Raw genomic sequence first — 14,262 nt, forward strand, 5'->3', positions numbered from 1 at the left:
ATCTTCGCTCTGGCTATCACCAAATACGCATGAAAGAAGTAGACATTCCCAAGACTGCTTTCCGAACACATGAAGGCCATTATGAATTCTTGGTCATGACATTTGGTCTTTGTAATGCTCCATCTACTTTTCAAAGCCTCATGAATCACCTACTGAAACCATATCTCCGAAAATTTGTCCTCGTTTTCTTTGATGACATTCTCATCTACAGCCTAACCTAGGAAAAATATTCAGCATGTAGACCTGATCTTGCAACTGCTCTGGAATCACAAATTATTTGTCAAATTGTCCAAGTGCTCTTTCGGCGTGGAAGAATTCCAGTATTTGGGACACATTGTGGGTCGTGAAGGTGTCAGATTTAATCCCAAAAAGATAAAGGCAATGCAAGATTGGCCCAACCAAAAACCTTGGAGGGTTTGAGGGGATTCTTGGGTCTCACTGGGTACTATCGCAAATTTGTCTGCAATTATGGTCGCATCGCATTGGTGTTGTCTTAATGCAGGAAGGTTGACCCTTGGCTTTCACGATTCAACAATTGAGTGAAAAAATCTAGGTCAATCTACCTATGAATATGAAATGATGGCCATCTTACATGCAGTAGATACTTGGCGACCATACTTAGTGCGGCAGCGTTTCCAAATCTGCACAGACCATGAAAACCTCAAATATTTTTTGGAGCAATGTTTATCCTTGCCACAACAAAATAAATTGTTGGCCAAAATGTAGGGATATGATTATGAGATAATTTACAAGAAATGGCGTGAGAATGTAGTAGCAGATGCTTTATCACGCCAATTTGAGGATGAAAGCACCCTGCTATCAATCTCTCTTCCCATACCAGATTGGATTGAAGAAGCTCGCAAGGAATGGTTTTCACACCCCTCTCTCTCCCAACTTATTAATAACTTGAGCACAGATCCTAATTCCTCAATCGGCTACTCTTGGAAGAATGAGATTCTTCACTACAAGAATCGAGTAGTTATATCGCCGACATCCACCCTCAAAACTCACATTTTGGCAAAGTTACACTCATCTCCCACTGCAGGGCATGCAGGCTTTCAGAATACTTATGCTCGCACTCGTCGTTCTTTCTTTTGGACAAGCATGAAAAAAGACATTCTTACTTTTGTCGCTGAATCTGATGTGTGTCAACGCCACAAAAGAGAAATAGTCAAGTTCCCTGAAACCTTACAGCCATTGCCACTCCCTGCCTTCGTCTGGATGAGATGTTTCCATGGATTTCATTACTAGTCTCCCAAAGTCTAGCAACAAATCCGTCATCATGGTGGTTGTGGACAGACCTTTTAAATATGCTCATTTTTGCGCTCTACCCACCCATTTACCCCCACTTTGGTTGCTCAAGCTTTCAATTACCAGATCTTCAAATTGCATGGCATGCCAACTTCCATTGTGTCCAATCATGACCCGACTTTCACCAGCAAATTTTGGCAAGAACTTTTCAAGCTACAAGCCACCCAACTCCAACTAAGTACTGCCTATCATTCCCAAACCAATGGTCAAACTGAAGCAATCAACAAATGTTTGGAGACATACCTAAGATGCTTCACTTCAGAAAAGCAGCATCAATGGGTACAATGGCTACCTTTCACTGAATGGTGGTATAATACTAACTATCATGAAGCCACCAAGATGACTCCATATGAAGCAGTGTATGGCCAACTCCCACCTTCACCTACTTCTTATATCTTTGGATGCTCTAAGGTGCAAGCAATTGATCAACTCCTACAGAACCGTGCCGCCATGCTAGCTCGTCTCAAAGATAATCTCCATCAGGCTCAGAATCGAATGAAGCAACAAGGAGACCAGCATCGTTCAAAGTGCACATTTCAAGAAGGGGATCAGGTATTCCTGCAGTTGCAACCATATAAGCAAACATCACTCAAAGAAAAGGGCCGCCAAAAATTAGCTCCAAAATTCTACGGACCTTATCAAATACTTCAGCGCATTGGAGCAGTAGCCTACAAGATGGCCTTGCCACCAACTTCAAAAATCCATCCAGTCTTCCATGTAAGTGGTGGGGAACCATTGCAGAATTCAAACCAGTGTACCTGAATTGGACGAGGAAGGTTCACTCTGGCTCTAACCAGAACAGGTCCTCGATACTCGTGAAAGACATGTGCGGCTGCACGATCAAGGAAGTCCTCGTCAAGTGGAACTAGCCACTATTCTTTAGCAGTTTCCGCAGCTTCAGCCTTGAGGACAAGGCTGCTTTTGATAAGGGAGGGCATGTTAGGGTCCAACCCTAACCCCTTTATTTATGTAATAAACCCAATAGGGTCAAGTCATAGTCATAGTTAGTTAAAGAGTCAATAAAGCCCATATTAATAATTGTAAGTGGTTGACCCACATTTAAGAAAGGGGCCACAATTAGTTGCAAACGGGCCATAATTAATAAATAAAGTGGTCAACCCATGTTATGCAAAGGACCACTAGTTGTTAGGTTGTTGGAGGTCATTTAGCAATAAATAGTCGTAGTTAGAAGGGAAAGATCATCGAGTCTTATTTTGTGATCGAGCCCTGCTCTATTGGAGGTTGCCCCCTCGAAGAGGCAAGTGAACATTGCATTTATCTCTGAATAATAAAATACTTGCGCTATCGACTATGCTCTTTTTCTACCTTGTTGGTCAGTGCAGCACAATCTACCACCTCAAGTTTGTATAGGTTCTTGACTTGAACTCCAAGTTGGTTCACTTGCCCGGTAGCTATGTGTATCAAAAAGGCTTTCCCTTTACTAAATATAGCACCATAGCTGCAATCCTCCAAAACTGTGACAGAGATCAGGTTCTTCTTCAGCCCAGGTACAAACATAACATCTTTGAGGCAAAGAGGAGAGGCTTTCTCCCTCTCAAAGGTGACAGTACCAATTCCTATAACATTGTACCTCCCATCATCCCCCAATTTGATATGCATCTAGAGATCCTTCTCCTCCAAGCTATTGAAAAACTCCTTACACCCTGTCGTATGGAATAAGGCACCAAAATCAAGGTACCACACACTCCCCATAACAGTGTTGTCCATGCATGCTATTAGGGTGAAGTCTAATTCGAATTGTGAAGCCAGTGCTTCACCTGTTGCTCCTCCTAAAGGCTTCTTGTTAGACTTCTTGTGCAGACATTTTGTTGCATAATGCCCGTATTCATGGCAGTGAAAGCATTTTATCTTGCCCAAGCCTTTCTTATTACCATTATTTTGGTTGCATTCAGTTTTGTTTTGGGTCTTCTTTCCTTTCCTCTTCTTCCCCTTTCCAACCAATGCAAAATTCTCTTCATCCTCAACTTTGGATGATATTCTGTCTCTGTTATTTCTCCTGAACTCTTCTTGAACCAAATCGGACCACAACCTTTCCCAATTCAGTAATTTTTCCCTTCCATTCACAGAGTCCTGGTAGTTGTGCCAGGATTTTGGAAGGCCTAGAAGAGCTAGGCTCACCAAGTCATCTTCTGCTACATTCACCCCAACCCCTCCAAGCTCATCTCGAACTTGTGTAAACCTGGAGAGATACTACGAAATAGTGTCATTTTTTTGCATCCTGATGTTCGAAGTTTATCTTTCAAGGCCAATTTTCTATGGTCACTTCTATTTTCGAATAGCTCAGTCAATGTCTTCCACATAGAAAATGGTGTCTCTTTGCCATGGAGATTTGAGACCACATGGTCTCTCACACCTTCCAGAATAATTATTCTCGCCTTTGCAACATCCTTCTTCCACTGGGTTAACTGTTGTGCATCCAACTATGGAGGTTTTTCAATATCAGTTTTCACATATTCTAACACACTATTGTAATCAAGCACTGCTTCCATAATTCCATTCAATCCTTCCAAGCTATAAAATTTGAGCTACCCTCCGGGGCATACTCCAATCTCAAACCATTGAAAGACATTCTCCCAATCCTAAAGAAAAACCTGTTGCACTGAAGTTGCTACTTCGAAATTCCCAAGGAACAAATTTGAAATATTGGTTCTAATGTGATTTCAGGGCTTTGATACCATGTAGAAATTTTGATAGAAATTGCAACTACTCAAGATTTCAACCTGAAAACAAGAGACACAATTCTACTCTACTGATCTGCGGAATGAAAATCACAATTTAAAACAACATGCATATACATGCAATAAGCAAAACCACAAATACACAGTGATTTCTAGGGGAACCCAACTGGGAAAAACCCCTCAAGCCTCTTTGCATTAATCAGTTGAATAGAGAAACTATTACAATTGCTAGCTCCAACTCTGAGCTCAACCTACAAAAGAATAATTGTTCTCTCTGCTCAATGAGAAACTTTGGCCAACACTTAGCCAATTATTTTCCCACCAAGCCTCCTATTTCCTTGCGCAAATCTTGAGGAAATTGGCCCCTAAAAGATAGGAATTTCCTCCAAATTGATTGCACAATTCCCAAGGATTGATCACTGACTGCATGCAACACTTGTACACTCAAAACTAGTTTACAATTGATGTTACATTGCCTTGTCATCTCCACTTCAACTGAGGAATTCAAATTCCTTGCATGCACTAGTTATTTTGGGTTGATTGATCAGTTAACTAACAGATCTCTGAGTTACACTGCTGTCCCACTGCACCACTGACCTTCAACTGACTCTATCAATAGTTAGAGGTCAGTTAACTAAATACAACTGAAAATAATTGAACTGGATTACTAAAATTTAGCAATCACACATGCATAACTAAACTCCAAGCCCTCTAACTCGAATTGACTGAGCTAACTAAGTGACAAGATCCATGTCACATTAGTTAACTGCCTCCAAGTTGTCCTGTTGACGTGGAAATTTGATTTACTCAATTTGACTAAGGCTAAAGTCAAATTGAGCCTTTATTGCTACATTTTGTCAAAAAATGTGTGGGAAACGTGGGGAGCACACCCCCCTCATTAGGGCATGTGTCTCTGTAAAACATTGTTGATAATCCACCCAGTAAGGAAAATTGGCTTGTTGATGTGGAATTTCGATTTACTCAATTTGAATAAGGCTAAAGTCAAATTGAGCCTTTATTGCTACATTTTGTCAACAAAGAGTGTGGGGAAATGTGGGGAGCACACCCCCCACATTAGGGCATGTGTCTCCGTAAAACATTGTTGATAATCCACCCAGTAAGGAAAAAGTTAGCCAGACCTCCCATATGATACTCACTTCTTACAATCAACACAACTTATGTTCAATATCACTCCATAACCAAAAGTGCTCACATGTGGCTCTACCCCTTCCACATATTCTAGGGGAACATGAGGTATTTTTCTTAATGTCTTTGTACCCATATTACTTATAGGTAAGAATAACAATATAACCATGCCACCAAGACACCGTAGTATTTTGTGACAAAAGACAAAAGGGATCGCCCATCCAACTCTAGCTAGATTCTCCATCACATTTGCAAACTTGTACTTTTCTGTACATACCAAAACCATGCATACAAATAAAATATGTAAACAATCATATAAGTGTAAGACCTAGACTCATTTTGCATAACTTCCATGTCCACCCATCAGTAGTGAGTCAAAAATGTTGTGTGCAACCCAGCCACTTTTGCACCATGAAAATTGTTGAAGAAAAGGGGTACCAAGGAGGTGTTTCCTAGTGCATTTGCCTTTTTGCCTAGGAAAACACTTTAAAACACCTTTTTAGCATGTGAGTTTATGAGTTAAATTAAAGTCATGATAAAGTCATTTTATAATGTGCTTTACGTACTATGTACTTTCTAATATTAATGTCACTTTATGCTTTAAAGTTGACTTTATGTGGAGAAAAAGTACAAGGTACAAATATAAAGTTATAAAGTGACTAGGAGCCATTAATGAGGCGAACCACATGAAAAGGGGTCAAGGGAGGGAATGGTCTCCACCATTGATCTATTTAATCTCAGACCTTGATCAAAAGGGTTAAGGTTTTCCTATATAATGAGAGCTAAAAAGAGAGAAAAAGGTGAAAGTCTCTCATTCCTCATGGGCATTTGGGGAGGAGAGCAAAGGAAGAGGAGGAGAATAGCTGAAGGGCAAGGGTTTCTACAGCAGAGAACTCATTTGCTACACCAGGCACGAATTCCTAGGAGGCCGAGTTCAAACCTATGTAAGGGTGCAAGAAAAATCTAGGAGACAGCCGGTGTACTTCTGCACAAGGTTCAAGGCTGAAGGAGGGACTGGTTGGAGGGTTTTTCGTGGCAGAGAAGAGACACAGGATACATGCTTTTGCAGGCAGCAAGTCAAACCTCTGCACAAAGTTCGAGACATTTTCCTGTAGCAGTCAGTGCGATTTTCAGGACAGAGGTTGACTGACAGGAGGCACAAAAATCAAGAAGATTGCAAGCCTGGCAGCGCTGATTTCTAGGAGGTCTGCGCATTAAATAGAAGGTTGACTGGCCCAACTTACAAGGCAGTTCAAAGTGTAATCTGAAGCTCGAATTTCCAGGGAAAGAAAGTCAGTCAAAGGTCCGATTTCCTAGGCATTGAAGGCTGAACAGAGGTTTGATATTCTTGGACAGAGAAGCACAGTCTGTGGATCAGAAATCAAGGAGAAGGATAACTGACAGCGGCACTCTTTCCAAGGGAGAGATAAGTACAATTTATTGTAATAATTGCTATAATAATTTTCCTGAGAAGAAGCTAATTAAAATCCTCCTTATACTGACTTTTCCCTTGTGGGCTTTTCCAAGGTCAAGTTAGAGCAAAAATACTTGTGCCAAAAATCTGTCTATTTTGATTTCTATCAGCGGAAAAATGCAAAAGTAGAGGTAATCCTGAAAGTCTTTCCAAATAATTTGTAAACAGTTTTATATCAGCTAACATTTGGGGCTGTGGGCATTAAACTATGTGCAAAAACCTTTGAAACTGGGAGGGCTATAGATTCTAAAAATTTCTACAAAATTGTTATAATTGCGAGAGATAGTCCGTGTCAAAGACATGCCAAAGTTCACCACCAGCAAGAGGGCACTTTCTTGATTGACTAGTGAGGTATTATTCTCCCATAAACGAATAAATCTCTCACCTTTGCTCACCCCTGTGCTAAAGACAATACCAACATAGTATTCTTAGACTAGACCCATCTGTGGCTTAATGCTCATACAAAAAAATGATGACAAATAATGATAAATAGGGAAAGATAGAGCTCAAGGGGTTAGCTCAATGGTCAACTAATAATGGAAAAACATCGCTAGGCATTTGGATAGTTCCATGACAATAGGTGACCACTTCAAATCCCCTAGTTGAGGTGCACTAGTTTACATTGACGGGTTTACTTGGGATGCCATCCAAATATGTAGGAAAACATTCCTAGGGTTTCCCCACAAGGTTCTACTTGGTAAAATAAAAATAGAGAAAGATGAGAGAAATAAATCAGAAATTTTATTAATAATGAAATGTTTATATACATAGTAAAGTCCCACTAGCACAACCGGTTGAGAATGGGCCTCGTTAGCAAGGTGACCCAGGATCAAACCTCACGGGGGGTGGTCGTGCCCTATGCTAGGGGGAGGAGACATGCTTCAAAATCCAATCAGCTTAGGGCTGGTGTGGCCCAAGCCGGGTGCGATCCCCAGGTGACTTTGACGGATTAAATGCCCCTGGGTCGCGGCTCCTCAAGCCACAGGTCAAGTCTGGAGGATCACAAACAAACAAAAAAATGTTTATATACATAGATGCAAAGAAAGAGACCAACGAGTTATTCTTACAAAATCATCATTGCCAACTCAAGGGATTTAACCCATCCTCACAAGTCAAACTGAACTTTCTAACCTTCTTGAACCATAACAAAGCACCCACAAGTCTAGAACGGGCAAAGTTCGTTCTTCAAGTTAAATACTCTAGAAGACTTGGAATATGTAGATATCCATTGAAGATACAATATATATATTAGAAAGTATGAATGAGAATAATTATTACAAATGAGAGTAGGACCTGCTTATATACCCTAGGCAGGTGTCGCTTTATGAATAGTTATGTCCTTAGGGACATACCTTTTCACTAACTAATCACTAATTAATCAGTATTTATATTTATATTATTTATATATATATATTTTATTCATAACATTGCCTTCCTCTTCAAAAAGTTTTGTCCTCAAAGCTTGTTGATGAAAAGGCTTCATCTCTTCTTCTGCTATGAATGTCTTCTCGTCTCAAGATTGTCATCTTCGTCGATACAAGTTGATATGATCTTTGGAGTGATATATAAAATTGTCTCATGGAGAAAGGATCTGACCATCCTAAATTGTTTTTTTGTGGAATCTTCTGATTACTAGAAACTTGTGATGAATTGTTATCACTGGACTGGATTGAGCTTACTTCAATATTCTTCAGAACACCAGTTTGTTGTTTATGTTCTGAATCGTACAGATACATAGCTTGATTGAGTTGTCTACTCTCGTGATTCGGATGTCGATAGGGAATTCTTTTGGTTTGACTTTCCCTTATTAAGTATTTTTTTTAACAGAGCAGAAGCTCTCGCCCTATTCCAGGGGCTCACCCAGCTAAACAAACTCGGGATAAAAAAGGCGAAGATCTTGGGAGATTCTTCAATCGTCATCCGTCTCATGGCACACCGGCAGCGCACTCCAAACATTATGCTCCAACAGATCAATCAGCGGAATCAGATCCTCCATGAGACAATGGAGGAGGCCAAGTACTACCATATCCTCCGTAGCCTGAATAAGATGGCGGATGAGCGGGCTAATAAAGCGTGTGAAAGACCCATAGGCAGCCTGAAATGTAACACAACTGTGACATTCTTTCCGTTACCTTAAAAAAAAAAAAAGAGGAAAATGTATTTAGTCAACAGCAACAGACCTATAGCTGGCAGAATTACAGCGAGGAAGCACGTGATAAGTGCTGGCGATATGAAGGACAAAGTATGGTGGATCTCGAACAGATGTGCAATCAAAGAAATGTTACAGAGCATAGGTAATGTCAAAATAGCAAGCGATATTTGTCCCTTCCGAATGGATTACAAGACTTCACAGGATTTGCTTCAGTACTTGTCAAGGATGCGCCATAATTCCAAAGCGATCAACCTGATCTTCTCCTACCTCCGAAACAATCTCTCTAAATCCGATGTTGCCTATATAAGATCAGCTTGGCCTATTTGTCATTTCAAGTTAAGAAACCATTTAGAGTTTCAGTCAGCCACAGCTCTCTCTGTTTTTATTCAGTCTTGTGGTAGCGCTCAGAACAGCTACGCCGCTCCCAACAGTCTGCGCCCGAGCTCATTGAAAGATTGTGTTACTTTGGCAAGAAACAGCAGTCACAATAACTGCTCTGTAGGAAGGAATACATTTGAAGCAAGTAGGAACAGTTCAGAAGATTTCATATAGAAATAGATTAAGATATAGATTAAGAATGTTCTGCTGTTGCAAATTATGGTCTTTTCAGTATATTAGGATTTATAGCAGTTCAGGTAATATTACAGGCATAACAATTAGAACAAGGATCAAGGAAGTGATCTATCTTGTAATTCCTATGATCCATAATATCAAAACTTTGTACTCATGGAGCCTTGACTCCTTCTTTTTCAGCAATCAATAGCAACCGACTCTTTTAAATAAAAAAAAAGTGTGTGGCAATTTTTTTATTTTCTTCGGGTACTGTGGTTGTTGAGTTGGGTACAAAACTTTCACTTGGGATGTTCATCATCTGAACTGCGACATCTAAGTGTGTTTTTTCTTCAACTGGCTTGTCTTCTTCTTGATCTGTGATGTTCACTAGCTCAATATTTGTTCCTTTCTCTTCAACTTGAACTTCTACATTCGATGCTTCCTTCTCGATAAACTACTGTACCTTGTTTTCCAATGACTTATTGTATCTAGAAGGGCAAAGGAAATCAGTAGTATTAGACTTTAGTTATTTGGTTCATTTCATTGTAAATGACATTATGACTCATGATATGAGATACATTATTATATTTTTTGTTGATATTTTGAGGCTGAGTTGGGAGTCATGAGTCGGGACTTAGTATTCAGGACATGATTCACTGTTATGTGTGATGTGGCACTAGAAATGATATTAAACATCTTATATATTTGTTCTTTTATCATATTTATGTGTCAATGTATTTATTTTATGTTGTAGATGCTTTAGATATTAAAAAAATTGCAAAAAAATGAATATTATTGTATGTTACGATTTTTTCCCGATTTTTACAATTTTTTCCGATTTTTTCCCCGCGCCGATAATATCCCGATAACGATTAGTGCAACATTGGAGGGGACTGCCTGCAACAAATTTACAGCCTGTGGCAGCGATATAAACCCCCTCTAAGTCTGGGATCAAACATCAAACAAGTATGAAATGAGTCTTCTTCCAATCTGCTGCAGCAGGTACCACTTTCAGCTGGTTACCAATCTGATTTGCAGCACTAAAAATGCAGAAATAAGGCACTTGCACCATACTTTTGAAATGTATTGGGAATCTCTTACCACCGTCACCAGCACAGCATACCCTTGCAAACAGCATGTCTCAAAAGAACCCAATGAAAGGGTATTTATGATGTTCCAAAGTCTCTTTGAGCCCTCATTACCTTTCATTTCTTGGGGGAAACTTAAATCCCTTTATCCCCTTTGTCTTGCTGATGGTTCATTTGACCCCTTTGACCCATGGGGACGTTGCCAACCTATTTTTTCCTACAAGTAACCTCTCTTTTTGTCATTATTTGGCCTCATTTAACTTGAATTTGACTTTTCCATGTCATATGTCCCTTTTGTGGCCTAGCTCGAGTTTTTATTATATGTGGGCCCTTCCCTCTTTATTTAAGCTTTGACTTATAAGCTCGAAAATGACACATCTTATCATCATATGCGAGAAAAATGAAGTTAACTCAGACTTATTGGTACAAAGAATTCGGGTTGTAACAACATGAAACCTGTAAGACTTGGAAAGAAAACACAGTGTATACATTTCTTCAACAGTTAAAAAGTATACTAAGAGAGAAATTAGGATACATATTTGCATGATTAATCAGATTTGATGTTTAGATACATGGATATCATGTCATATCAAAAATATTCTAGTCCTAAACAGCACAGACCCCAAGAAAAATGTGCAGGTCATTTCCCATAATTTGTGCTTTAACATGAAAATAATACAGCTGATTCGGGAATCCAGCTTGACTGCACAAGAACATGAACTCAACAGGCTAATCAAACAATCCTGTTAAACAGATGTGGTCATCTTCAGAAGCAATCAAGCTAGACACTGACTGAACAAATTGCCCAATTGAACAAAAGTGCTTCAAAGGCTTTGACTTCAGATAGCTCACAATATCATTAGGTGCTTGAGTCGCCCAATTTGAGGGGGTATTGAACCAGTCAGCTTATTGCCATGAAGATCCCTGCCAGCAAAGCACAGTTTAAAAAGAATTAATCAAGCTCCTGTATGAAATCTGCATTAGCATCTGATCAAACGAACAGATAAAGATAGAACAGAGGATTTACAAGCAAAAGTAATAAAACTTGTACCATCATAAGTAAGAGAGACTACTATAGATATATTTAGAATTTTACAGTTTATTATCAGCAAATGAGGGTTCCCATATGTGAAGAGCATATAGAGTATGCACTTCTGCTGGTACGAGAAAGGCATTGACAAAAAAATACATTTACAACAAAATAAAATAGTGAAAAGGGTAAAGACTGTACTGATCTCTTTCAAAACTCATGCGTCAGATGTTTCTCTGCCAGATAAACTATACAGAAGGGAACAAAGCCCCCTTATGGCAAATGAAACTAATCTCAGTTGACGAACAAACCCATCAGATGGCTGGAGGAAATTCTCTGACTAAGAGCCCCACTTGGAGCCTGAAGGCCAAAATGATGCAATCCAGAAAACCCCAAATGAAGCTCTTGGAAGTATCTCCCATGACATTAGAATTAATTTCCTCCTTTAGTTGGAAGAGGTGAAGAAGGGACTTTAGGGTGATCAAGTAGGTAAGGAGGAAATCAATTAAAATTCAATTGACTCTTGAAATGGCCTATGTCACTGACCAAAGAAGGGTGGTGAAAATACATGGTCAGAAAGATAAACTTCAAGGAACTCTACTGTAAAGTTTAGGCTAGCCACTAAAAACAAATAAACAGTAAGCCAAAGATTGTGATTTTACTTTGTAGCATGAGGAAGGGCAAGGAAGAGTAGCTTTGTGCTTAGCACTGGACAGTCACTTTGGGAGTTCAGCTTTCCAGAAAGTTATATGGATATTAGTTATTGGAGGAAAATTTCTAGATACTGCTAACTTGTATGTCTCCAATTTTCTGGCACTAGTTACCTGGTGAACACACCAAAGCCACTTTGATATTGGGTTATGATATCAACTTGGTAGAATCCCCTGAGAACAATTAAGGTTGACTCCCAACAAAATGACGTTTTAAAGAGCAAGATCCCCAGTATCATATCAAAGTGAAGCTTGCCTTCTATCACCATAACAAGCATAATATAAGCAAATCACATCAACTGTATTTTACTAAAACTGAATTACGACAAAAGCATGACAGAATTCTTTATATGGGCTATGTAAAACAAGTTAGAAAAAAAAGTACTAATCGAGATTCATGATAAAAACCCATTAACTTGAAACTATCGAATATCTGAACCATAGTCACAAAAGCTCTCAATTTATCCAAAATATCATCACTTTTAATTTTTTTTCTTTGGTTCCCTATTAACAGAGCATGGTAGTATAAAATTTAAATCAAAGCATTACCTACAAGGAGGCAACTCAGATTTTATTGCTAAAGGTAGTGATTGGATACGATTTATATACTCATGTTAAATTCAAAACTTAGGTTTAAAGCTGGGCTGGGAAGAGGAACTAATAATTTTTCTGAATTAATGACTTTGAAGTTGCTTCTCATGTTAGCAGCGAAGAAAAAGTATTCAAACTTCCAAATTTTGGGAGATTCCATAATAGTTATTATCAATTGGATGAGCTAGGTCAGTGGCACAATGTAGGAATTTACAGGGTAAGTTCCTCAGATAGAACACCAAAGGACACCGCTCACAAACAGATCACAGATCAATACACCAATATTCTTGACGTGGTTAAAACCTTCAACGAGGGAAAAAGCCCACGGCCTGAGCCAACGCGGCCACTTCGGGCAATTTATTAATAAATGAAAAAAAAATTACATAAACTTCTCTCATGAACGGTCACCCTACAAATGACCCCCCATGCTCTTTAAATAGAGATCATGGACCAATCAGGTGTTAAGCCACGGATCAAGTGTCGGTAATACCGAAGAGAGAATGAACCGTTGAATCACTTCATGTCTAGAACATATCGTGACTGTCAGATCACTTCATGTCTAAAACATATCGTGACCGTCGGATTGTAAGTTACAGAAATACATAGTAAAGAAACAAACTTTACCTAACTCTGCACTAGACCAAGTTATACTTAACTATTTCCTATGTGTTGGAATATCCTAACATCCCCCCTTAAGAACAACTTGGGATAGGATTGAAGGATGTACAAATATGACACAATAGGAGAAGGAAGGAGGCATTGGAGCCTATCCCCCCTTAGTGACAACTTCCTGAACTCCAACCATAAATCGAAGTTTAGTAAACTTCGTCTCTGTGAGAGCCTTTGTGAAGATGTCTGCAACTTGATCATCAGTTGAACAATATTGCACTTCAAGAACATGGTCATGAATGAGCTTTCTGATGAATTGCATGTGTAGTTCAATGTGTTTGTTGCGCTGACGTTGTACTGGATCTTTGCATAGTTGAATGGCACTTTGATTATCACACCAAAGTGTAGTCGGATGTCGCTGCTAAAAGCCAAACTCTGACAGGATCTAATGAAGCCACGAGGCTTTCTTACCAGCTTCTACGGCGCCACGATACTTTGCTTCTGCTAAAGAAAGAGAAATGGCACTTTGTTTCTTGCAAGCCCATGTAATAGGTCCAGAATCAAGAGTGAAGACATAACCTACATTAGACTTTCGATCATCAGGGTCACCAGCCCAATCGAAATCAGTGAAACCAAACAATAAAGGAGATGCTTTTTCACTGTAATGAATCCCAAACTGAATTGTACCTCAAACATAACGAAGTATTCTTTGAGCTTCTTTCCAATGACTTTCATCTGGTTTTGCATAAACCGAGCAATAAGGCCAACAGCAAAGGAAAGGTCGGGACGAGTATGGGTCAAACACAAAAGTTTTCCTACAAGTTGACAATATAAGGTAGCATCAACTTCAAGGGAAGTCAAGTGACTGAAAGTTTGTCTCCAGACTAAAAGGGAGAAGGG

At 39.3% G+C, this 14,262-nt stretch overlaps 1 protein-coding gene across 1 annotated transcript in view; it reads right to left on the reverse strand.

Annotated features, from left to right (window-relative positions):
* The window catches only part of LOC149184802 (Leucine-rich repeat (LRR) family protein), a 121,191-nt gene that overhangs the window by 74,929 nt on the left and 32,000 nt on the right, over window positions 1-14,262 (reverse strand). The window contains exon 4 of the mRNA XM_089417709.1: window positions 11,275-11,346. Coding sequence (XP_089273835.1) covers window positions 11,275-11,346 — 72 coding nt within the window. The remainder of the gene's footprint in view (window positions 1-11,274; window positions 11,347-14,262) is intronic.

Source organism: Pinus tabuliformis, chromosome 3_2, assembly GCF_031772625.1.
Source record: "Pinus tabuliformis cultivar Carrire ecotype Pingquan chromosome 3_2, CPIR1, whole genome shotgun sequence".
Taxonomy (NCBI): Eukaryota; Viridiplantae; Streptophyta; class Pinopsida; order Pinales; family Pinaceae; genus Pinus; species Pinus tabuliformis.